Source organism: Psammomys obesus, unplaced genomic scaffold (assembly GCF_907164565.1).
Source record: "Psammomys obesus unplaced genomic scaffold, mPsaObe1.curated_primary_1811, whole genome shotgun sequence".
Classification (NCBI taxonomy): domain Eukaryota; kingdom Metazoa; phylum Chordata; class Mammalia; order Rodentia; family Muridae; genus Psammomys; species Psammomys obesus.
The window spans coordinates 29,857,110-29,884,555 of NW_026593286.1; the positions used below are offsets into that span (position 1 = coordinate 29,857,110).

The 27,446-nt window shown below is 36.2% G+C and overlaps 1 protein-coding gene across 4 annotated transcripts in view; it reads right to left on the reverse strand.

The window, feature by feature from the left end:
• Nucleotides 1–757: 757 nt before the first annotated feature.
• The window catches only part of Nbeal1 (neurobeachin like 1), a 144,376-nt gene continuing 117,687 nt past the window's right edge, over nucleotides 758–27,446 (reverse strand). For all 4 annotated transcript variants that reach the window (XM_055616358.1, XM_055616356.1, XM_055616357.1 and 1 more), the window contains 10 exons: nucleotides 25,741–25,857; nucleotides 22,028–22,117; nucleotides 19,934–20,043; nucleotides 19,102–19,274; nucleotides 17,907–18,001; nucleotides 12,819–12,935; nucleotides 12,272–12,433; nucleotides 11,445–11,593; nucleotides 9,965–10,100; nucleotides 758–8,176 (listed from right to left, as the gene is read on the reverse strand). In XM_055616358.1, the coding sequence (XP_055472333.1) occupies nucleotides 8,075–8,176; nucleotides 9,965–10,100; nucleotides 11,445–11,593; nucleotides 12,272–12,433; nucleotides 12,819–12,935; nucleotides 17,907–18,001; nucleotides 19,102–19,274; nucleotides 19,934–20,043; nucleotides 22,028–22,117; nucleotides 25,741–25,857 (1,251 nt within the window). In that variant the 3' untranslated portion in view covers nucleotides 758–8,074. The remainder of the gene's footprint in view (nucleotides 8,177–9,964; nucleotides 10,101–11,444; nucleotides 11,594–12,271; nucleotides 12,434–12,818; nucleotides 12,936–17,906; nucleotides 18,002–19,101; nucleotides 19,275–19,933; nucleotides 20,044–22,027; nucleotides 22,118–25,740; nucleotides 25,858–27,446) is intronic.

Below are 27,446 nucleotides of genomic sequence, written 5' to 3' on the forward strand. Positions count from 1 at the left end.
CATGAAGTGATATTAAATGACAAGAAAACACAAACTTTATTATCATTTGAGAAACATTTATCTGAAGCCTGACATGATTTTTAACTAGTCCTGTTGCTGACCTAGCTTTAACTGCCAATTGATCTAGAAATCTTAATGAATTTAGTGCAGAAAATTTCTAATTCTAATGAAGATCCTTCCATAAAATGAAGTATTGTGAGTAGCTCACAGTAGTGAAGTTACTGTCCATTTTTATAGTGGGTCTGGATCCAGAGACAAAACACCAGCAAGATGTTTTGTCACAGGACCTTAAGCAGCAAGAACCAGTTGGCAGGCACAGAACTGATGCGCACAGGCCAGGGGTGCAGCTCAACAGGGGGAAACCTGTTGACCAGGCTTAAAGCCTGGGACTACGCTGTTAGATGGATGAAAATTTAAAAGCTTATGCATAAAATATTTTGATTATAAAAACAAAATTTAAAAAACTGAATGTATTACCTAGTTAACAAGACATGAAAATTGAAGATGATCACTTATTGAGAAAAAAACTGGAACAATGTTTTTGAGATGATTTAAAATTAAAGTCTCTTTATGAATGAGCCTGATGAAATAATGTTAATACTCACCTTATACAGGTCATGGGAGATTCTCATCTGAGAAACAAATGATGTTTGGTTTTCTATTTACTAAAAACTGCATTCAATTCTTTGTCTACTCAAAGAATTTAGGCAGAGCAAATTTTAGTCAATCAAAATAAACAGAACTACAAACCAAATAATGAAATTAATGTTATCTTTTTATTTGATTCAAACCCATTGTCATATACAAAGCTAATTTATTATGAACAAAATAAATGTACATTTTAAAAAATATTAGAATATAAATTTCCAAGGGACTAACAAAGTGCAAAATTTTCAACTATTTTTGATCATACTATACAGAAACAATCAAACATTAACCCATATACATTCAGTGAAGTTCTTAAAAATATTTTTGTGACAAAACAAAATACATCTCGTATACTTAAGTTCAGAAGAATGAAAACAGAAAGAATCAATTGCACCAAACAGTAATTTTGTTACCAGAATGCTAATTAGTTATTTACAACCTTAAGGTCTAAAACTTGCTCAACTTTGAGCCCCCCTTTTTGCATATAAATACTCAATGAATCACAGTTTGCACAGTCAATAATTCAACATAAAAAGGGTTATTACTTTTTTTTTTCAATCAATTCCAGTGGAACAAATGAAAGAGGATATTTTAAGATAAACACACAACTCCTTAAATAGTAACTAGCAGCACAATTTCTAAGTTGTTGAGGGGAAGAGGGAGGGAAGGAGAGAGAGAGACAGAGAGAGAAACAGAGACACACAGATAAACAGACTTCATTCTGTAGTCCAGGTAGCCTAAAAACTTGAGACAATCTCCTGCAATAGGCTGTGAGTGTTGGGATTACAGGTGTGACACCACACTCAGCTGCTTTATGAATAAGCCATTTTAAATTTTCAGCTAACCAAAGTTCTGACCTTAGGTGTATATTCATGTGTTCAAGAGACCATCACCCTGCTAAAACTAAAGTGCTAATTAATGTGAGTCCCAGAAAAATGGTCAAATTAATCAAATGCTTGTTAATTTTCTGTCTTGATTTAGCAATGAATTTGATAGAAAATGGCTATCCAGAAATCTCATCACTTTTGGCTATATTTTTTCCTCCACATGTACAAAAAGCAAACTGATGAGGAAAGGGAAGTTCATCCTGCAGGAGAATTTGGCAAAGAGCCACCTCGCTTCCTCACAAGCTGTCCAATGTGGAGCTGACTGTAAGTAGCATTAGCTGCAGGTAACACGTTTGTGATGGTGTCTATCAGGCACAATCTTTGGAAGGAAAAGGCAGAACAGAAAAAAACTGTTCAAAATATAAAAGATCTTCAGCAGTAAGAGCCACTGTAACACACCATAATTTTGGAAGGAGTATAGGAACTACGTAAGTCACTAGGGATTATCTAACAGAAAATTCAAACTTCAAAAAAAGTTTCTCTAGTTCCAATTCTCTAGTAAGAATTTAAATTCTCTAGTAAGAATTTAGACTACTTTCAGTTAAATTTAACTACTGATATCTTCCTGCCAGAATTACTTCTGAAGAACAAAATAATTATGTATATTCTTAAAAATCTCAGCACTTGGGAGACAGAGGCAGATAGACTTCTGAGTTGGAGACCAGCCTAGTTTACACAGGTAGTTCCAGGCAGTCAAGTCTACAGGGTGAGAATATGTCTCAAAAACAAAAACAAGAAAAAATAAAAAGGAACATTAAGGCCTAATTCTCAACTGGACTACACTATCAGAGAGCATGTCACTTTAATATAAGGTAAATAGAAATATATTACTTAAATAAAATCTTAACTGGAATAAGACTTCTTTCAAAAACAGTTTGTACTTTAATCAGTAAAACTATTCAATCTCACCTAAATCTGAACTGCTTAGTCTCATGTTACATTGCTACCTTTACAATAGCATTGTACAGCAGTGAAACACTGTTAACTATTCAAAAATAGTTATGAAGAACGTAAATTACTAGAAAGCCATTATAAACGGAAACACACAGCAGCAACACTTGTCTGCTTTGAAACATTAATTAAAATGACTTACTTATCTTTGAGATGGAGCTTGACTACTGTCCAGGCTGTTCCTGAACTTCTGGGTCCAAGTGATCCTTCCATCTCAGTCTCCCAAGAGGAAACAAGTGAATGTACCAGTTGTCTAATTTTTTAAATGATGAAATTTAGCTACTGTTATGCTAATATATGCACATGTATGCATATTCAAGGTAACATGAAAACTGTGTCACAGAAAAGAGAAAAAATACTGAGTCAGTGACTTTAATCTTTCTTTCTTCATAGGGAAAAGTATATGCCACTGAATTTTTATCTTTTCATTTAACACTAAAAGAATTATCTTTATGTGTCCAAATCTTGTAGTGTGTTTAGAAACCATTCCTGTATGGTGAGTATCAATAAAGATACTAAGAAAACACATCTGATGAATAAATGAATAAATATGATTGCCAAAAAAAAAGACAAAACACCCGAAGTTCATAATGTGGCCCTTTTTATATAAGGTTTCTGTAATAAATAAACTACATAATTGTTATAGTCTATAATTCATGGTAGCAAAAAGGCAGGCAAGGAAGAGATATAAATTATATATTCTAAGATGGTCATATGGTTTTCAACAAATAAAAATATAACTCTACAACTTAAGCACATGTTCGTTTACATGTATTTTATATGTACATATATATTTATAATTTTTGAGAACTGTGACTGATTAAATCACTAAAAGTCCCAACTAGTACCTAGGTATAGTACATTTATTAATTCCTACAGACTAATTGGATCTCAAATTAAGAACCATTCTCTAAACTGAGGATGTAGAGTTCAGTGGTAGAACCCCTCCTGTGTGTGAGGCCTATACTCTGTCCCCAGTGTTTGGGGGAAAATGCCACCCAAATCCCAAACCTAGGGCTTACATGTAAGTGTACCATCACTGAAATACATTCCTAACACAGCCTAAAACTCTCAGGCTCTAAAACCCATGAAAAATCAAAGACTTTCCATACAGAGGCATACATCATCAGACATCACCAGAAATATGTAGGAAAATTACCAATGCTTTTATAATGGGAGAACCCTATTCATTATAACTCCAATGCTATAATATCCCGATTCGGTTTTTCTTTTGGTGCTGCTTACTAATGCTTTTTATTCTTGTGTAACATGCATGAGGCCCTAAATTCAATACCAAATACTGGAAAAAAATTTAAACTTTGTAAGTGTGGAAAATACTGACTGATACTTATTAGGAACTTATATTAGCAAACAGACATACTTTTGTTAGAAGTAAATATTAATTATGATTTCCAAATACAAGAAGTCTAAAGATAAGATAAATGAACTTTTCAATAATGAAAAGGAAACACAGTGGTTCTGTCCATGTGAATCAAAGATAATAAAGGCACTGGCTAGAGTTGGGAATAACTACTAGCAGAGAAAATGCTAGATTTAAATTAGGTAAGTATGGCTATGGCCCGTACTGTAAATAACATTCAAGAGTAATAACATTGTATTGTTGTCTAATGTCATCAGGGAAATCACTATGAGAAAATTCAACAAAACAAATTTCAGATGTCCGTATGGGCCTATGAAACAAATCAAAGCTAAGCACATGACACACACACAAAATTAAGAAAAGGTAGTGAAATAAATATTTGCTGCCAAAGGCAAAGATGTTAAAGAGTTCTCAGAATAGTTTTCTATTAGAGACACAACACTTATATCAGGGCATAGCTCTGGATGAAAACAACAGATTTTTCAAGTAAAAATAATACACTTCATTTTGTATATACCACTCAAAAACACTAACATTTTTACACACTCACATCCCAGATACACGGCATCAGGCACTTAATACCTTGCTTATATTCAGTATAGTCCAAGTACTCACATGTTTTTATCAGAAAGGAGGCAAAGATGATGCTATTCATTTTATAAACATAAGTATTTTAAAGGAACTAATCTCTCAAAATTTGACTAAAATCTTTCCTTAGAGATATCTTTAGTAAAATAAGTTATATTTACAGGCAAATGCCTTGCCTCTATCATCATTAAACAAAAACAAAAACAAAATGGTGCTCAATTTAATTGTCTTAGCCTATTTCAAAAGAAATACAAAGAGGCTAAGATTAAGAGTCAATCCTCAAATCCAAGACCTAATTCTGTGGGCATACTTATTCATTAAGAAGCATGCAACACCAGCAGCAGCAGCAACAACAACAAAAGAAGCATGAAACATCTCAGTTTAAGGTCTTTGAAAAATAATCTGACATATCTACAAGAAAAAAAGAAAAGTCAGGCTTATGAATATGCAGACATTTTTCACCTACAAAGGATGCGAAGTGACTTAAAAGAAATTAATAGAAACTTCCTTCAGAGGCGACACTGGCTAGAAATAGAAAGACTTAATGTCAATTTTATTCTCATAGTTTCCTTACTTACATGTTTTGATTTGTTCCTTCTTTTCTTCTTTAATTTTATGTTCTTATGTCATTAACTCTTAAGTAATGACAGAATACTGGTATATAAGGCTGTTCTATTCTCTGAGTGTACATAGCAATTATACAAATGTACGTACACACACACACACACAAACACACACACAAACTACCACCAACAACTTCTACTAACTTCCCTTTCCAAAAGTAAGAACATTATCTTAGTACACCTCATTACCAGGATGCTGAGATTTTTATATTCATGATCACCACTATCAAGAAATAAAAAGCAGATGAAAAATTCTAAAAAAAATGAACTGACACAGCAACCAAGTTGAAATTTTATACTCATTAATATCCAGTTATCAATTCATTCTAATAATTTCCACTACACATTATTAAAATTTCTATGGATAACATCTACACTCCAATCTGTAAAAGTCTACCTTCCCAGTGATATTATCTAGTGATTTTTAATTTCAAGGCTCTACTGCTTATATGAAAAGTATGTTACTGAGGAAATAGTTCCACTCTATGTGCCTATTTTAATAAATACAAAAGTTCATTTTTTAAGAATACTGTTAGTATTTTCCAAATCCCACATTTATGATTTATACTTTTTAGAAAAAAATAACAAGTATCAGAAACAGTTCTCCTTTTAACATCTAGTATTAGTTAGGGTCAGACTTTGATGAAACTGAACAAAGCTGCTAATTTAGGTTATAAAAGAAACTGCTTGTTCAGTTTCCCACTAAAAGTAAAACACCAAAAGGACTTTACCCCTCTGATTATCAAAGTTTCTGTAGTTCTTAAGTAAATAAAATAATTCCTAAATCAAATATTTATGATTACAAAAAAACTACATAAACTGCCAAAAAAACAAAACAAAACAAAACAAAACACCCCAAAACAAAACAAACAAAAACCAAAACACCTCTTACTAAGTCTTGATTTAGAGTCAGTTAGTCTGTCTCTCTTTCCCTCCATTTATCTCCCTCACCCATGCTAGGGAGTAAACCCAGGATCTTGAACAATGAGGCAAGCCTTCTACTACGGACTGATATCCCTATTCCCAGATCAGTATTTTCCAAATAGAGAAAAACCCAATCATTTTTAGGGTAAATAGATAGCCTTGACACCATCATGGCTGTAGCACCTGGAGAGTTGGGGAGGGGAAACAAAAAGAAGAAAGGTTTCAAATAACAAAATCATCTCTACTAGTGAGACTTCCAATAAATACCTGAAGTCTTTAAAAAGGAAGTCTTTACAGTTACACAAATTCTTCTTTTGTATCAGCTGATTTTAATGTTATTTATCTAAATAAATATCTACAGCTAAATATCTACAGCTATTTTTTCCTGAATCAGACAGTTTTAACAGATTAAATAGAAACTGATTTTGCAGTGTTTTGATAACCCTGACCCACAACAAATCAAAATATTGAAACATTTCTCTAAACAATCTTTTACCTTAAATTTTAAAAAAAAAGTATCAACTTAAAAAGAAAAAGGCACTGGCTACTGTGCTCAACAGGAGAGAGAAAATGGAAAATCAAAAGTTCTTCAAGATTCAACTGAAAAGACAATTAGGCATAAGGAAATCTATAATGACCAGAACAAATATTTATATATGATTTTTAAAGGCTACCACAGGAAAGTCATTTGTTGTTGCCCATCGATCATTTTAAGAAAACCATGCGATAGTTTTTTCCTGAAAATGGACTAAACATGTAAATTTCTGTACAACTTCAGAGACTCACAAATCTTCCCAAAGCCGGTAGAATCTTAAATTACCAATACTGCTAGTTGCAAAACTTCTCTGACCTAACTCAAAAGTAATTTACAAAAACAAATAACAATCACTTTGAATTCCAAATTAATCAATCAGCCTTTTTACTTAAAATTTTAAATATAATGTAATATTTAACAAACTCTAAAGAAATTAGCTTTCCCGTAACAGTTGTATATAATGAGCAATAAAAGGATTTTTACAACACTGTGCATCCACACGACTACTGTGAATTATGCAGTATTTTTCCATCAATCACGACCTTTTAGGGCAACTCATAATCATCAGGCTAAAAATGATCAAATACATAAAGAATTCACGCAGTTTTTGTTTAACAAAGAGAAATTAACAAAATTTTGAATTTCACAGATGTAAATTGTGCTGCAAATGCTACTCAAAAGACTGGCTAGCCAAAGCCACATTAGCATTTTTGCTTAAATATACTATTAATGAAGTACATCTGTAAAACTTATCTCTAGTTTTTCTTTTTCCTTTTCAACTTTTGTTACTTAAAGATAATAATGGAATTAACTACTTTTTTATTAGTGATATATTATTTAAATAGTAAGGGTAGGAAATGAACCACTATACTATTTCAATATTTGCATTTAATCCAATTATGCAGATCTGCAACTTCTGAAACTTCAGTTATACACAAATGCCTAAAAGTTATTACCTTTACATAGGAGGTTCATGAGTAAGTTGTTTTCAATGTAATGGTCAGTAAACAGAAAAATGATTATCTAAAGAACACATGAAAAGCCACATCTCTCAACTCTCCATGATCTATACTACTTTATTAGAAATAGCTTAAAATTTGCTACTTAGATTAGGGGATTTCAACCTAAATATATTATATTAGAAGTTTGTTTTTTAAAAAATGGATTTAATGATTTGGGAATAGGTTACTAAATTGAATCAAATATATTTTCTGAATTCAATTTTAGCACTTAATAAAACTAGACTCATTGTGACAAAACTTTAAAAATGGACTTAATAAAACCTACAACTTTAATTTTAATCCTTATTTATTTATTTATTTATTTATTTATTTATTTTAATTTGAGACAAGGCCTTGCTACATAGCCCAGGCTGGCCTTGAACTTAAAAGCCACCTGCCTCAGCCTCTCAAACATTGGTTACAGGCAAATGCCACAGTGACTGTGGTAATCCTCTCTTCAGAGAGTGGAGAGATGCAGCTAAAGTGACAAGGCAATGAATATAGCTCAGCTGTCCATCACAGAATGTGAGCAACAATCACTTGAAATCCTGAGTATTATATTCAGTTTCTCCAGCTGAAATCTGGCTGAGCCGTTTGCTAGATCCCCACAATTTTCGAGAAAGTTGCCCCGATCGCATCTGTTTGAGGTAATCCAGAGAAATGAAGAATAGATGTTAAAGAAAACAAGGACACATAAAATCAATATATAATTACCGATTTGTAACGGGCAGAACAGGTGTTGGTAGTAAAGTCACTAACATGTTGAAAAGATTCCTGATGATTAACTAAAGCCACTTCTTCATTGCAGTACTAGAGATTGAACTCAAGGTCGCATTTTTTTTTTAAAGATTTATTTATTTATTCATTATGTATACAGTATTTTGCCTGCATGCCAAAAGGAGGTACCAGATCTCATTACAGGTAGTTGTGAGCCACCATGTGGTTGCTGGAGTTGAACTCAGGACCTTTGAAAGAGTAAACAGTAGTCTCAGCCTCTGAGCCAGCTTTCCAGTCCTCAAGGCCTCTTTTTGTTAGGCAAATACTCTAGCACTGAGCTATCTTCGCCATGGTTTTTGTTTGTTTTTGTTTTTTGAGACAGCGTTTCTCTTATGTAGCCTTGGTTGTCCTGGACTCGCTTTGTAGACCAGGCTGATCTTGAACTCAGAGATCGGCCTGCCTCTGCCTCCCTGAGTGCTGGGATTACAGGCTTGCACCACCTGTAATCGCCTGGTTGATCCTTTGCCATCTTTGTACTTTCATTTTTGAGACAGTCTCACAAGTTTCTTGGCCTGGCCTTGAACTCACTCTGTAGGATAGGCAGACCTTCAACTTGTGATTCTTCTATCTTTGGCTCCCAACCATCAAGGATTACAAGTATGTACTCAAAGAGTAAAGTGTGAGCAGAAGTTTTATGTAATTATTTCACAGAGGATGGGGGGCATGATGCAGGAAACTACCTAGAAACTCAATGTTGAATGAAAACATTCAACACATTTAAAATGTGTTAACTCTCTTTTTGGGGGTTTATTTTATGTACATTAGTGCTTTGCTTGTACATGTGTGTCCTGTGAAGGTCAGAGGAGTATGGGCTCCCTCAGAAATGGAGTTACAAGGCTGTGAGGTTTTGTTTGAGTGCTACAAACTGAACCCTGCATCCTGCAAGAGCAGCAACGCTCTGACCTGCAGTCATCTTTGCAGCCTTTCTCTGTAGATGCTTTTAGAATGAATCTTGCTATATAGCCCTAGCATGCCTAGAACTTACTATGTAGACCAGTCAGTCTAGCCCCTAAATTGTGGTGATTCTCCTGCCTCTGCCTCCCAAGCACTGGGATTATAAGAAAGCACTACCACATTCAATTTCTTCTCTCAAAAAAATACCTGTGATGCCATATTAGGTTTCTCAGAGAAGGCTAAGAATGTCTCAAAAAACATACAACGACTAAGTTACCTGGAATATAGCTGTTAGGTTTTCTGAGGAACAAATGTGTTAAATCTATAAAAGACTATTAAGGAAGTAAATTTATCATTATAGTAAACTCACGGATATGGAATATTTGTAGGTCCAAATTTTAAAAAAATGATGACTTTATATAGTTATGCTTGGTATTTGTTAAGTTTACTGATGTAAACTATATTTTATTTTTTATAAGGGCTTTTATGCCTCTCAAATTCACATAGACCTCTTGAGCATGATCTGGAGTAAAATAATTTTCTTATTGACACAGTGATACACAGACCAATCCACAAGCATGCTTTCAATTATATCATAAAATAAACACTACTGATTAACAACTTATACTTTGGCTCTTTTTGAAAAGTCAAATTTATGCTTCAGTTTATCCATAATAAAGACTACTGAATCAGCTAGAATGAAGGAGCAAACAAACACACAATAATAAGGGGGAATCCGTGAGGCTGGGCTTTACCTCGGCTGGCTTGCCAACACCCACTACAATCAATTTCCCATCTTCTAAGCCGACAAGAATGTGGCTGTATTCTTTGGTGACAGAAACACAGTGGATAGGTAATCGCATGGCTAATGGGGTGACGTTGAGATTCAAACTAGAAGAGATAAAAACCAAACAAAGTTACAAACATACATGATGGATGAATAGAGGTTTATACATGTAAGGTAAATTAATTATCTAGTTCTTCTTGAACAAAACACCAACAGCACAGGCTCTAAGATCAACAATCAATAAATGGGACCTCATGAAACTGAAGAGCTTCCGGAAAGCGAAGGACACTGTTATCAGAACAGACTACAGACTGGGAAAGGATCTTCACCAATCCTTTATCTGACAGAGTGCTAATATCCAGAATATGTAAAGAACTCAAGAAGTTAAACAGCAACAAATCAAGTAATCCAATTTAAAAAATGGGGTACAGAGCTAAACAGAGAATTCTCAACAAGAGGAATATCAAATGCAGAGAAACACTTAAAGAAATGCTCAGCATCCTTAGTCATCAAGGAAATGCAACTCAAAACGAGATTTCACTTACACCCATCAGAATGGCTAAGATCAAAAACTCAAGTGACAACACATGCTGGAGAGGATGTGAAGAAAGGGGAACCCTCCTCCGTTGCTGGTAGGAATGTAAACTTGTACAACCACTTTGGAAATCAATCTGGCACCTTCTCAGACAACTAGTAATAGCACTACCTCAAGATCCAGCTATATCACTCCTAGGCATATCACAAAAATATGCTCAACTATAGAAGGACATTTGCTCAACAATGTTCGTAGCAGCTTTATTTGTAATAGCCAAAATCTGGAAACAACCTATATGTCCCTCAGTGGATGAATGGATACTGAAATTGTGGTACATTTACACAGTGGAATACTACTCAGCAATTAAAAATGAGGAAATCATGAAATTTGCAGGCAAATGGTGGGATCTAGAAAAGACCATCCTGAGTGAGGTATCCCAGAAGCAGAAAGACACAAATATACTCACTTATAAGTGGATATTAGACATATAATATAGGATAATCATACTAAAATCTGTACACCAAAGAAGCTAAGCAAGGAGGACGACCCTGGGTAAGATGATCAATCCTCACTCAGAAAGGCAAACAGGACAGACGCCGAAAGAGGGAGAAAACAGGTAACAGGACAGGAGCCTACCACAGAGGGCCTCTGAAAGACTCTACCCAGCAGGGTATCAAAGCAGATGCTGAGACTCATAGCCAAACTTTGGGCAGAGTGCAGGGAATCTTATGAAAGAAGGGGGAAATGAAAGACCGGGAGGGGACAGGAGCTCCACAAGGAGAGCAAAAACAAAAAATACTGGGCACAGGGTTTTTTTTCTTAAGAGTGATACTCCAACCAAGGACCATTCATGGATATAACCTAGAACCCCTGCTCAGATGTAGCCCATGGTTTTACCACTTTAAATACTTACCTGTGGAGCCCTCTTATAGACAGGAACCCTTGTAAGCTGCCAGTGATAATGTGCTCTCCAATTATGCACATGTCTGATATCTGCTCATTCAGCACTTGAGACCCCAGATACTTTCCGTTTATAGAAAACGCATGTAACATGTTCTTATCCTATGAGGAATTAGGAAACTTTAAAGATCTTGAATAAAAGCTGAGTTTTTATATTGTCAGATAAAACTATAATATAATTAGTAAGATATCTAGAATAAAAAGATGGTTGTATTTAAAGAAAAAGTATGACAATATTAGACTGCCTTCAACTCATATTGCTTCAGAAACAAATAAGAGATAAATGAGTTAAAATATTCTCCAGTCCAAAAAAGATGCTCCTAAAAAAGATTTCACATTCCTAAAAAAGATGCTCCTCTTTATTACTGAAAGGAAATGACTATATAAAGTTCAAGTTTATGTCTACACTGTCTTACCCACAAAAGAACTTAGGTTGACTTTCACTGCTACTTAAAGTTCATGACATCCCTCATAAGCAAAAATTACTTTGTCTGTGGGGTTGGAGATTTAACCTAGGGCCTCAAGCTTGCAAGGCAAGCAGTCTTCCAACTGAGTTATAGCCTTAGCTCTAAGAAATTACATTTGATCATGTATAAAGAGATAACAGAAATCTCTGAAACAAAACATAAATGTGACAAGACTGTGACAGAAGTTATCTAATGGTGAGAAATGAGCAACTGAACCATAAGAAAACTCTGCTTCCTCAGGCTGCCCCTGTCCTGCAGGGAAGAAAGAAACATTCCTAACTGTCTACACCTACTACAGAGCAGGGCTGTGTACCTTGATGGTGGACTTCTCTTCCAAGCTGGAATAGACGACTATGTGTCCTTCCCAAGATATAGCCAAACTGGGAATGGTCAGAAACAGGGAGCTCTCAGAAGGCGGTCGTAAAGTTCTCATGTACTGGCCTTTCTGAATTGTGTGTACAATCACAGTGCCATCCTACACATAGGGGATAATGGAGAATGAAACACAAAACAAGAACAAAAACGATAGGGCAAAGTGTCTGGATAAAGAAATATGGGTAAGAAACTGAGGGAATAAGTATTCCATCAAGGACATATATGCTTTAGGAAAAACGCTAATCTTGAAACTTCAAGTAGTACTTTATCTTATAGAGTGCTGTCTTCCTCACCTAGTGAGGCCAGTAAGATCCCTAACGGTAACACAGCCTCTTTCAAGTTTATTCCTTCTGTATTACTCTACTTCAACAACACTGAAAATAAAGATTAAAAATTTCTCCCATTTCTCTACAGAAGACTTTTCAAATATAAACACTGTTACTCAATTTATAGAAAAGTATTACTTCTTAAACGTGGACTCTTACCCTTGACCCTGACACTGCCATGTCGAGCTCAGTGCTGATGCCCACACTCAGTATCTCATCAGTGTGTCCATAAAGAATCTGAAAAGGTTTAGATGCTAAGCCCACAGGAGTGCCTCCCTAAAATTAAAAAAAAAAAAACAAAAACAAATATGAATGTTTGCTTGCTGTTTTGTTCCCTCCACTCCCAAGGCTCTTGCTGGGTTTTTGGTTTTTGTAACAAAGTTTATACTGTTTTCAAACTTTCTCTTAACAAAGTAATATAATAAGTAGTTATGCGTTCATTCACACTGAGTCTTGTTGATGCTTGACTTTTTTAATTAAATTTTTGTTTTTAATATTAGTTACAGTTTATTTACTTTGTATCCCAGCTGTAGCCTGCTCCCTCATTTTCTCCCATATCTCACCCTCCCTCCCTCATCTCCTCCTGCCTCTTTTCAAGTCCACTGATAGGGGAGGTCCTGACGCTTGAATTATTCTGTCTTTTGAACCCCAAAACTTAAACTGAATGATATCAATGCTGACTTCTTAGACTAATTGTTCCAAGTTGTTTGCTCTTTTAATCTACAAATTTATTTTTCCTTAAATTCTAATAAATATTTTATATATCTGAATACTTCCTAGACTGTAGGATCTATAGTCTGCACTTTCGAAACCTCAATTATATTCTCATTTGCCTTTATTTTTTAAATTTAATTTTTATTATTTTATTTTTATATATATGTGTCTGTGTGAATCTATGCCTCTTGTGTGAGTGCCTTTGGAGGTCACTCCAAATGAGGCCTAGGATGGCCATAGATTTCCTGGAGCTAGAGTTACAGGCAGGTGTGAGAAGTCTGATGTAAGCACTGGGAATCAAATGTGGGTCCTCTAGAAAAGCAGCACTAACTGTGAATCACTGAACTGCATCTCTAGCCCCTGCCTTCAATTTTCATAGCTACATTCCTTTTTAATTGCATATGTATGCATGCGCTGTAGCCTGCCCTATTGCTCTTGGCCTTACTCTCACTGAACCTGGAGCTGTTTTCACCTAGCCTGGCTGGCCACTGATTCCCAGCAAACCCCTTGCTGGAAATGTAAGAGTGCAGCATCAATGACAGTGCTTTAACCATTTAGAGGACATCATGCATGCAAGGCAGATGCTCTACTACTGAGCTATATATCCAGCCTCTGAAAAAATAATTTTTGAAACAGAAGTGTTGAAGAGAAGTGTTGCTAAGTTCCTCAGGTTGCTGTAAACCATCACTCTGCAGCCGGGCAAGCTGTGAACGTGTGACTGTCCTGCCTCAGCTTCCACAAAGGCTGACACTGCAGCTAAGAAGGCAAATTTGCTCAAGAAAATGTCTCTAGAATATGCACATTCTCTAGAAAAAGTCTTTGTGCATATTTACTTCATTGGCAGCTGTGTGTCATATTGTTTTACTCATATTCATTCTCGACAAGTCTGTACAGACCCTCTGTGTTTATATTACATGAATAAAATTCCCCCGTAAACTCTATTCCCTGGGACATATGTGAATTCCCTACACACTTCATTTTATTTAATGTTTAGAAATCAGGTCATTCCTGCATCAAGCAATTCAAGTAACTGAAAATTTTTACAATTCAAGTAAAAGAAAACATTTCTTAAATTCATTTAATAAAGGTTGTATATCCATATATCAAACATGTTAATGACAAAACAAAAATTACCTCTTATTTAAGGATACAAAAAAAAGTGAGGCCTTGTTTTTTTTAAATTTTTTATTAATTACACTTTATTCATTTTGTATCCCCCCCATAAGCCCCTCTCTCCTCCCCTCCCAATCCCACCCTCCCTCCCCTTCTGCATGTATGCCACTCCCCAAGTCCACTGATAGGGGAGGTTCTCCTCTCCTTTCTGATCTTAGTCTATCAGTTCTCATCAAAAGTGGCTGCATTGTCCTTTACTGTGGCCTGGTAAGGCTGCTCCCCCCTCAGGGGGAGGTGGAGGCCTTGTTTTTAAAAATGAGAGATAAAACTATAGTACTAGCAAAAAAAAAAAAACAAAAAAAAAAAAAACACCAGTAAAATGTTGTAATAACAAAAATGAATAATGTTAATTTATTATAGGACTTCAATGCAATTCAAACCTAAGAAATTTCTAGATTAGCTGCATTTAGAAAAAGAAAAGGAAACACTAAAAGTAACTGCACAGAGGACAATAGTGGTAATACTAACAAAATGAGAAAAAAGTGTAAATCAGATTAAGAGCACTGTGCAAATGTTAAACATTCTCATTTCACCAGTCACACAGTGGTGGGGCTGTCAAGATGAACTAGTGGGTAAAGGCAGTGGCCACCAAGCCTGATGCCCTAAGTCTGGTCCCTAGAACCACCTATGGTGGAAGAAGAGAAGTGCCCCCCAAAAGTTGTCTTCTGACCTCCACACGTGTACCATGGCCTATGTGCAACACCCACACATAGTAAATAAATAATAATAAATAAATTTAAAAAGAAAGCCTTTGCTCTTGGAAGACGCACATGAAAGTGCTCAGTGGATAGGAAGTATTTCCAATATTTAAATAGGTAAGAAAAATAAAGATGCTAAAAGGGGACACATATTGAGGATGTTAAGACAAAGAAACAATGTATTATATTTGCAACTTCAAATAAGTTTCACATTTCATTAAAATTAAGTTACCAATAAGCAAAAGAAAAATAACTGAATATAAAATATAATATTGATGAAAACTGACAGCAAACACTATATCAAAAGGCAAAATTGTGAAGACATTTTCAATCAAAATCAAACGTAAGACAAGATGCTGACTAACGTGTTTTTATTTCATTGCATTAGCTAATAATGTAATAGGATAAGCAAATAAAATAATATATTAGAAAATAGGGAAAGTCACCATCACTTCTAGATCACGTGATGACATAGTCAATTTAAGAGTCAGAAAATCTAAAAATGTCAATACCTATGAGTTTAAAACTGTGGTAAAGTTAGTGAAAATAAAATAACCATACATCAATCAATCACTGTACAACCTTTCTTCAAAGTAGTAAAAATCAGCAGGAAATGAAAATTCAGCCAGATGTGTGGTGTACACCCTTAATCCCTGCACTGGGGGAGGCAGAGGTAGACAAATCTCTGAGTTCAAGGCCAGCCTAGTCTACAAAGTGCATCTACACAGAGAAGAAACCTTGTCTCAAAATCGACAACAGAAAGAAAATTCTTCTAAAAATATCAAAATAGGAGTAAAAATATGACACTCAGAAATAAATGTAGCATAGTACAGTACACAAATGGAAATAAAGTGATTAAAGGGTTATCTAAAGATATTAAAAGGGTATGAGACAAATAATGAGAGGGTATTTTCTATGTAGAAATAATTATAAAAATGCCAATACTGAGCAGCCTTACCAGGCCAAAGAAGAAGACAATGCAACCAGTCCTGATGAGACCTGATAGGCTAGGGTCAGATGGAAGTGGAGGAGGACCTCCCCTATCAGTGGATTGGGGGAGAGGCATGGGAGGAGATAAGAGAGGAAGGGGTTAGGAGGGGATGAGGGAGGGGGCTACAGCTGGGATACAAAGTGAATAAACTGTAATTAACATATAAAAAAAGAAAAACTAAAAAATGCCAACATAGGAAATTAATGTTAATGTGACAAAATTTCTTTTTTATGTTTCTTTTTCTTTTTTTTGCTTTTTGTTTTCTTTTTTTGAGACAAGTTTTTGTTATGTGTTATTTTTGAGCCAGAGTCTTGCTATGTAAATCAGACTGGCCTTGAAGTGACTACAAAGCCCAGGCTTTATCATGGTTATTAGAGGAGAATCTACCACCAATTCACTAAACCAGCACAATCCCTAACAATAATCTATAAACTTTTTCTCTTATACCCACAGACAAGTATAGTCTTCACCCCTCAAGGAATTTTTTCTTTGTAACAGATGTAGACCACTGCAAAAATCTACAAGCAATCAAAATACAGAGTTGTGGAGCCGAACCTCAACAAAAACATCTATAAAACAACTTCCATGCCTAAGTCTCAGTAATCACTGCAAAAGATGGGCCACTGAAAGTGTAAGAGCCATAGGATCGGGTAGTTTGCTGTGAGATTGTGTCTTTTAGTAACATCAGAAGCTATACCCATAAAGTCTCACCAGCTCACCTGCCCAAATGGGAACTGAACAAGGACAATAACAATGGACAAACTGGATGGGACACTACACAAAAAACAACAGGCAACTGAGGAAAGCTGAGAGAGGTGGTCCTTCCCAGGGAAGTCCGCACCAATCCAGCACCCAACAGTCGATTCTTAAAACATGCATACAAGTAGTATTATATGGACTCAACAAGTTATATTTAGGAATATGTATGTATCTAAATACATACACATATGTAACAATGACTAATAAAACAAAAGGCCATGAAATTTGAAGGAGAGTGAGAAGGGATATACGGAAAGGTTTGAAAGGAGGAAAGGGAAAGGAGAAAAGGTGTACTTAAATTACAATCTCAAAAATAAAATAAAAAAGCTTACTTAGGCCTTATGTTTGTGATCATTCACCATGCTTAGGTAAGAACAATTTTCAGTAAGAACACCACAAAATTCTAAAAGAGACTTTAAAAGATTGATTGATACACAATACTTGCTTCCTACTGAGCCACAGATGAAGCCTTATAAAACATCTAAACTACCAATACTATAACATACAAAGTAAGAAGCAGAGGAGAAACTAGAATGGGAGACAGCCTGTTAGCAGGATAGAAAACTTAGAAACTATTATATTAAAAAAAAAAAAAAACTGTCTAAACCAATATCATGGTAAGACTGCAACAATGAGGAAGAACATCTGGACATCTGTCATTTCTACAGTTCCACCAGAGAGAACAAGAGGGAATGTTATTATGCCAACTTAATATTTTTCTAGAGAAGCTGGCAAGGAGTAATTTTTGGTAACTACTAGAGAACAAAGCCATGAATCAGGCAAAAAATCTAGAGTGGTGTTTAAGACAGGGCAGAACTCAAAAAACAGAATACAAAAATGTTCAAAATGTCATTTACTGCCAGAGAAATACTCATTACCCCAGTCCAAGAACATAAATTTTGTGATTATTACCTGTTGTGTTATTTGCCATATCATACATGTAGTGTCCCTGGAACCAGAAATCAAGTATAATCCACAGTAATCTGTAGCTAAGCAAGTCACAATATCTGTTTGAAGAAAGAATAAAATAAAATGGATATGTTTTGACAGAACAGGACTTTAAGAGCAATTCCAGTAAATGTTCAAATTATTACTAAGCCAGTGCTGGCAGGATGGCTCAGCAAGTAAAGGAATTTGCCAAGCCTGGTGATCTGCACTTAATCCCTTTGTACACACATAGCAGCAGAGGCCTGAGTTCTGCAAGCAGTCCTCTAACCTCCTGGCACACACGTGTGCACCCCACACAAAACAAATGTAACAAAAACACAGGAGGCGAATAACAGAGGTCATCCCAGGGCCAGTCATCTAAGAGCTGTCACGGCGACCATTCGTTCTGGGGTGAGACATGACACTGAGGAGGGGTTCGTAAGTAATGCTGCTATTTTTCCGCTCTCTCACCCTATCACATTTTCCTCCCACTGAAAATGACTATCTAATGGAATGTATCCTTAAGAAAACCAGTACAGGGTCTGGACAGATGGTTCAGCAGTTATGATTTTATGGGAGTCTCTTCCAGAGGACCTAGGTTTGATTCCAACCACCTACATGGAAGCTCACAATAACCTGTGACTCCAGACCCAGGGGATCTGATGACCTCTTCCAGCCTCAGCAGTCACTGCATACATGTGGTGCACAGAGAAACATGCAGGCAAAACACTCATACACACACCATAACTGAATAAATAAGAAAGACAGTACATAGTATGTTACAAACTCGTAATATAAAAATCAATTTTCCAGAAGGCTCTGCAATCAGCTGCACTAAGGAATACTTGGAAATCACCAGTGAAGAGTCAGCAGCAGACTCTGCCACCCTCATCTAACAGGGTTATTGAAAAAAACCCAAAAAACCTTTATTCTTAAACCGAGACCTGAAATACTAAGGTATACCAGGTTAATATATATTCAACAATTTTATCTTTCATACTTTACTGTTAATAATGTTTTATTATGTGGTTACAAAATCATTATATCTGTAATACAATCTAATGTAATATGAAATTATATTTAATTTATATGGTGCTTGAATGTACCCCCCATACAATAAATATTCCTAACAGGAGTTTGTGCCACTTTTATACAAGTTTTGGGGAAAGTTAATTCTTACCTATATGTCGGATGTTATGTGAGACAATTTTTCCTTTGGTAAGTGACATCACTTGGATACTATTATCCCAGTGTCCGGCACTGAAGAGCAACTTCGCATCATGTGACACTACAAACAGTTTGGATGTGATTTCCAGCCCTGGGGCAAAAGGACCATTCACAGTGCGCTGAGCTCTGTAAACACAACTGAATTTTACTTTGCCTTAAGAGATTACTTAGACTATTACCAACTATAAAATATCTCTCAGATGAGGTGACAACTCACTGCTTAATCTTAGCACTAAGGAGACAGATAGAGGACAGTTTGAGGCCAGTCTGGTCTCTAGCATGAATTCCACGCCAGCCAGGGTTACACAGTGAAATCTTGTCTGAGAAAAAAGAAACAAAAACAAACAAACAAACAAAAAAACCCAAATAAAGATTATTTGCAAGCAGTGAAGAATAATATGATAATTTACCACTCCTAAAGTAATATTTTATTCCATTTTGTTAAAAGAGAAATTAGTTAATGTTGAATATCAAACATTGTCGAGGTATAACTTGAAAACAGAGGAGATAGAAAGTGAGAAAGAATAAAAATTGGTGTCTCCAAGTACTACTTTAAAAATGACAGGAATCACTGGTCAGTGGTGGCACACGTCTGTGACCCCAGCACCCAGGAGGCAGAGGCTGTCGTATCTCTGTGACTTTGAGGCCAGCCTGGCCTACAAAGTGAGTCCAGGACAGCCAAGGCTGCACAGAGAAGCCCTGTCTCAAAACAACAACAATAGCAACAACAAGCAAACAAACACAAAATTCATGAGTTGTTCTGCTGTAAGTGTTCAGCTACTTACTTGGGGTTGGTCACAGTTTGATCCTTAATAAATGTGAAGTAGTTCGAAATATTTCTGTCATATGGTAGCCATCCATGGGTTCCAATGACATAATTCATGCTTACTGTTACCTGAAAAAGAATATATGAAAATTCAAATAAAAGATTAAAGAATGTGACTAAAAGTAACCAGAGGCTCACAGAATTTAACACCTATTATTCAGGGAATACTGTAAGATACATGAAACCAAATCTTAAATAAATCAAGTGGAAAAACCTATTTACAGCTTATTATAAGAAAAGTTGTCTTCTTTAACAAGTTCTTTTCCTTCTAATTTCTCAGGTTATTACCATTACTGTTAATAAGGTTAACTTTTACCACAAAAAGCATGCCACAAACATAATCTAGAACAAATCAGTAGAGTTGACGAACTGTTACAATGTCCCTGAAGTGACAGTCTTAGCCCATTCTTGATTTTAAAAGTGAAAGGCTTGTCACTCCTTCAATTATAGAACAGGCTAGCCATCCCCAGATTTAGGAAACTTAAAATTATATGGATTTTGAAGTTGAAAACTACAGAATCTTAAAGGTAAAAACTATAATCAGTACTATTATATTTATTTCTATTATTCTTTTCTAATCAAGCACGATACATACCATAAAAAGCAATCTAATTCTGCCCTCTCTACTATTTACTACTGTGCTACAGCATAATTCAATCATGCTTAAGTTACAAAATTAGAATAAGACAAACCCAGTTTTAGTTCATGTGCCAAAGTCTCATATCCTTACTCACTAGCTCTATGATTTGGCGCATGGTCTTTCTGAGATTTAATTTCTTATCTGTTAAAAGGTAAATAATAGTTCCTATTTCACATGGCTGTTGGGTAGATTAAATATAAATTCATGCAAAACATTCACTGAAATTCCCTAGGTGTATAACCTTAATAAAATCAGTATTAGTTTTGAGTATTGTTATTGTGGTTATGACAATGTTTCCTAGTTATTTTCATGTATTTATTTTTCCAGATAAATGTTATAATTACAGTAACTACTTACAAGCAATATATACAGGAGATATATATTTAATGAAATTAATTTCATAAAGAATTTGTCCATTCTTTTTTGTAATTCTGAGGGTTAAAAGTAGGGCCTCACACATGCTAAGCAGGTATTCTACCATGAAGCTATCCTTCCAGCCTTCTTGATTATTTTAAAAATACTCTTTTAGGCACGGAAAAGTGGCTCAGTAGTTAAGAGCACTGGCTGCTTTTCCAGAGGACTGAGGTTTGAATTCTGGCATCCACATGGTGGCTCATAAAACATCTTTAACTCAACTTTCTGAAGATCTGATGCCCACTTCTGACCTCCTCAGAAACCAAAAATGCATGTGGTACATATCAATACCAAAAATATACCTAAAATTTTCTTTTAAAAAATTTAATTGGGACAATGAGATAGCTTCAAAGGATAATGCAATTGCTACTAACCCTGAGGACCCAAGCTTAAATCTTCGCACATGATGGAAAAGAGGATCAACTCACACACACTGTCCTCTGACCTCCAAATGCAGGCCAGCATGTGCACATCCTCACACATATACGTGGTAAACTAAAGATACAGGCAGAAGAGAGCAACAGAACCAAAAAATCTGGGCCCAGGGGTCCTTTCTGAGACTGATTCTCCAACCAAGGACCATGCATGGAGATAACCTAGAACCCCTGCACAGATGTAGCCCATGGCAGCTGAGTCTCTAAGTGGGTTCCCTAGTAAAGGGAAGAGGGACTGTCTCTGACATGAACTTAGAAGCCTGCTCTCTGATCACCTCCCCCTGAGGGGGGAGCAGCCTTACCAGGCTACAGAGGAAGACAATACAGCCAGTCCTGATGAGATCTGATAGGCTAGAGTCAGATGGAAGGGGAAGGGTGGCTATCAGTGGACTGGGGGAGGGGCATGGGAGGAGAAGAGAGAGGGACGGTGGGATTGGGAATAGATGAGGGAGGGGGCCACAGCCGGGATACAAAGTGAATAAACTGTAATTAATCAAAAAATAAATAAATTTAAATTTGAAAAGATACAGACAATGCAATATGAAAGAGGTATACATCAGCTTACCAGTAACTCAGGGCTGCCTTGAGACATGAAAGAACGAGATTGATTTTTGGGGATGATGGCCTTTAATAGTGGAATACCATCACTAATTCCCTGAAAAATAAAAGATATTTAATGGCTGTTTCTGCTCATATTTATTAGGTATAAATTATTGAATTTTTTTAAACAAGAAAGACCCCTACAATACTTCATTTTACTCTCCTGTAATAATATACTATAAAATGTGGAAAAGGAATTATCTGCCCTGTTTCAGTATTTAGCACATTTTAATCATCTGAAACCTATCACCATCTGTTCCGATACTGGTGACCAGATATGGCTACCTAGGAACAGATATCATTCAAAACAGAGAGAGATTTAGGATGTTTCTTTGTCCCTTGCTATACTGACACAAACATAATGCAGAAGAATATGCTTAGAGTAAGTTAAATAAGAAAGTTGTCTATAATTTATAGGAAAATCGTTTGGGTTTGACATTAAAAACATCAATCTATTTTGTTAACTGAGGTACTTTCTGAAAGTCCTAGATTATGAATATCATAAATGATTCAAAGGTAAAGAAGATTCTAAGGAGACAATTATCATCACCTTATCACCATATAAGATAAGAATAATTTGGGGCTGGAGAGATGGCTCAGAGGTTAAGAGCACTGGCTGCTCGTCCAGAAGTCCTGAGTTCAATTCCCAGCAACCACATGGTGACTTACAACCATCTACATTGTGATCTGATGCCCTCTTCTGCCATACATGCAGATGCAGCACTCTTACATAAAATAAACAAAATCTTTTTAAAAGGCCTTAAAAAAAGGATAACAGTAATTTGAACATAATTTGCTGATGTGGCTATAATTCAAAAACGATAGCTAGTATTTACTGTAGACAACATTATTGGATATATGCCATGTATCAAGTATTATTCTAAGAGGTCTATAAGAACTAAGTAAGTTATAAAATCCAATATAACTTATGAATCATAAAAACTGCTTTTCTCTTCACACTGTGAGTCAAGAGTCATCTGGGACGCCACCAGGGAGGCATGCACGGTAACTGTAGACCTCAGCTCCTCTATGCCCAACCCCCAAGTCTCACCCCAGCTCTGCAACACAGCACCTGCAGCATGCTCCCTCCACCCCGGCCCCCATCTCCAGCTCGGCACACAAATGCTCCCCTCCTAACTTCCCTCCTCTCACTCACTGCTGTGTCCCAGCCTCTAACCCCAGCAGGCACTCCCTGCAGACTGCCACCTCTCCCTCCTTTGCTAAGCCTCACCCCAGCTCTGCAGCAGACCACCTAGCTCTGCAGCCTCTCCTCACTCTCTGCCTCATTTACAGAGGACCAAGATGACTCTGGTACACTCTGCTGTCTATCCCCATCAACTCCCAATACCTAAAAAAACATTTTACCTGGAACCCCAGCAGCCACACCTATCAGGATCCTAGAAGAATTTCCTACCAGACAAAACCACAGCTACCACACTCTCCTAAAAATCCAGAGAGGCAAACAGAAACCAAGGAACAAAACACCCACTCAACAGAAACAAGACCAGATACCAGCACCTAGAATCAGTCTTCCAAAATTCCCAGATGCCTAGACACCAACATCTCCCCCTAGAGCCTAGCAACCTTTCCACGGCAGGCCCTGAGTACTACAACATAGCTGAGGAGCAAGAAAAACAAATTAACTTAAAATAGCCCTTATGAATATGATAGAGGCCCTTAACGAAGAAATAAGTCAAATCCTTCAAGAAACTTACAAAAACACAAACACTGGAAAAAATGAACAAATCAATTCAAGACATGAAAGTAATAATAGAATCAATAAATAAAACTCAAACTGAGGGAAATCTGGAAATGAAAAATTTAGGAATTCAAACAGGAACTTCAAAAAGGAACCTCAGAGGCAAGCCTTACCAACAGAATATAAGAGATGGAAGGGATCTCGGGCATTAAAGACACAAGGAAGAAATGGATACTTTGATCAAAGAAAATGTTAAATCTAAAAAATTCCTGACACAACACAGCCAGAAAATCTGGGATCCTAAGAATAATAGGAATAGAGGATGAAGATGAAATCCAGGTCAAAGGCACAAATTGTATTTTTAACAAAGTCACAGAGGAAAAATTTCCTAAGGAGATGTGTATCAAGATGTAAGAAATATCCAGAACATTAACAGACTGGACTTGAAAGAAAGTCCTCTCAGTAAAAATAATCAAAATACTAAACATACAGAACAAAGAAATATTAAAAGCTGCAAGGGAAAAAGTCCCTTAGACTATAAAGGCTAACCTATTAGTAGTCCATCTGACTTCTTAATGGAGACTCTTAATGTCAGAGGGACCTGGACAAATATTCTGCAGAGTCTAAGAGACCACAGACGCCAGCACAGAAACTCAGCAAAACTTTCAATCACAACACATGGAGAAAATAAGACATTCCACAAAAAAAAAAAAAAAAAAGTTATACAAAACCAGATCCACAGAGGCACTGAAGGAAAACTTCATCCTGAAGAGGCTTCTTTGAGATAGGGTTTATCTGTGTAGCCTTGGCTGTCCTGGACTCTTTTGTAGACCAGGCTGGCCTTGAAATCCACCTGCCTCTGCCTCCCTAAGAGCTGGAATTACAGGCTTGTACCACCCTGCCCAGCTGAGAGCACTCTTTCAATTATAGCATTAATTACTATTTTACTTCTAACACTATCAATTAACAATCTTATGATTGGGATATATTTTATAGATAAGCAGATATAATTAAGAGCTATTAAAATATCACCACTGTACACAATATTTCAATTGTTACAAGAAATACTTTTGAAGTTTTTTTTTTTTTTTTTTGTAAGACAGGTCTCACTATGTAATCCTGGCTGGCCTAGAATTTTCTAGGTAGAGCAGGCTGGCCTTGAACTTAAAACATCCACCTGCCTCTGCATCCCAAGTTCAGGGAATAAAGGCATGTACACCATGCCCTGCCCATAAGTACTCTGAATTTGTTATTTGTTATTTGTTCTTACTTGTCAAGAAAGCAAGCCAAGAAAGAGTTCAGAACACCACTTAGCTGCAAAGAAAAGCTTACAATGTAAGTAATTTAAAAGTCCAGGGCTGGGGTTGGAGCTGGCTTGGTGGTTAAGAGCTCTTGCAGAGGGGGCAGGTTTGAACCCAGAGCCAGTATCAGGCAGCCCTGGCCACCTTTAACTGTAGCTCCATCCACCTCTAGCCTCCAGGCTTCTGCATGCAGAATGCACATAGCTCATTCAGATACACACAAATACATATCATTTTCTTTGAAGCATCATATTATAATATTTTTCTTTCATTAAAATTGAATGAATTGGAGTGGGAAGATGGTTTAGTTAGTAAACTGTGTTAGGGCCCCAGTACCCATTTTAGAAAAAGCTGAGTGGGGCAGCACGCACCTATAAAGCCAACACTGGTGGTGAAAGATATGTGATAAGAGATGAAACCCTAGGCCCCACTGGTCAGCTACCTTAACCAAACAGCACGGTTTTAGTTTAGTGAAAGCCTCTGTCTTTAAAAAATAAGGTGGAGAGAGCAACAGAAGATACTTGAAGCTCAGCTTTGGCTTCCCACACACACCAAAAAGTGGTACAACTCCAGGCACGGATGAGCCCACCTGCACATACATGTACATAAACACAAACAAATTAACTATAGTATACAGAACTGGAGAAAGATCTCTGATATCACCAAGTTGGGTATTACCTCTATAAAAAATGACTTCAGTTCAGGGAGGTGTTGAAAAAGGTTTAGGGTTGAAAGTTCTGTTTTGGTCTGCTTTTGAATCGCTTCTTCTGCTGATAATCGTGGAGGGTGTGGTTCCTTCAAAATAATTTTAAAAATTCAGTTAAATGAAAACATGTTAGTGTTCAGTCATACATAGTGGACTGTGCTACAATCAAATGCATTATCATGCTCTTAAGAACTCCAAGCTGTGGCTCATCCTAGTCCCCCCAGCAAATTTACCACTCATCTTCTCTACGGACATCTCATTCCTACTTTAAAGTTTCACTTTATGGATAGTACTCCTACCATTTATGTCCAGGTTAGAACTTTTTTTCATGCTTTTACCAATTGTTTAGAATTTCTTATTTTTTTCTTTTAAGTAGTCATTGGTTATTTGTGACAAATATTTCCTATCTAGCCTATAGTGCCTCCAAGACTTTTAACAGGACCAGGTGTTGGATTTTTTTTTGTCACTTTTTTGGCATCTAAGGAGATGATCTTTTTTTTTTTCTTCAGTTTGTTTAATAATGGGTTACATTGATAGATTCCTATATGTTGAACCACCCCTGCATGCCTGGGATGAAGCCTACTTGGTCATGGTGGATGATATCTTTAATGTGTTCTTAGATTCAGTTTGCAAGTATTTTATTGAGTATTTTTATGTCAATATTCATAAAGGAAATTGGTCTGAAATTCTCTTTGTTGGGTCTTTGTGTGGTTTAGGTATCAAGGAAAACAGTAGCCTTATAAAACTGAGTTTGGTAATGTTCCTTCTGTTTCTACTTTGTGGAATAGTTTGAAGAGTACTGATATAAGCTCTTCTTTGAAGAAGATCTGGTAGAATTCTGTGCTGAAACCATCAGGCTGTGGGCTTTATTTTTGGTTGGGAGACTTTTGATGACTGCTTCCATTTCCTTAGGGGATACAGAACTATTTATTTTGTCCATGTGATCTTGGTTCAACTTTGGTAAGTGGACTCTATAAAGAAAGTTGTCCATTTTATTTAGATTTTCAAATTTTGTGGCATATAGGCTTTTGAAGTAAGACCTAATGATTATTTGGAATTCCTCAGTGTCTGTTGTTATGTCACCCTTTTCATTTCTGATTTTGTTATTTGGATAGTGTCTCTCTGTCTTATAGTTAGTTTGGCTAAGGGTTTGTCTATCTCGTTGATTTTTCTCAAAGAAGCAGCTTTTGGTTTCATTGATTCTTTGAATTGTTCTCTGTTTCTAATTTAATTTTTTTATTTCAGCCCTGAGTTTGATTATTTCAAATTGTCTACTCCTCTTGGGTCTGTCTGCTTCTTTCCCCCCCGCCCCCGCCCAGGGCTTTCAGATGTGCCATTAAGTTGCTTGTATGAGATGTCTCCAATTTCTTTCTTTCTTTCACTTAGTACTATAACTTTCCTCTTAGCAGTGCTTTCATTGTGTCCCATAAGTTTGGGCATGTTGTGCCTTCATTTTCATTGAATTCTAGAAGTCTCTAGTTTCTTTATTTCTTCCCTGACCCTGATGTCATTCAGTTTCCATGTGTGTGTAGGCAGTTTGTTATTTCTGTTGTTGTTGAGGTCTAGTTTTAGACCATGGTGGTCTGATATGATACAAGCATTATTTCAATCTTCCTGTATCTGTTGAGGCTTACACTTTGTGACCAACTATATGGTCTATTTTGGGGAAGGTTCCGTG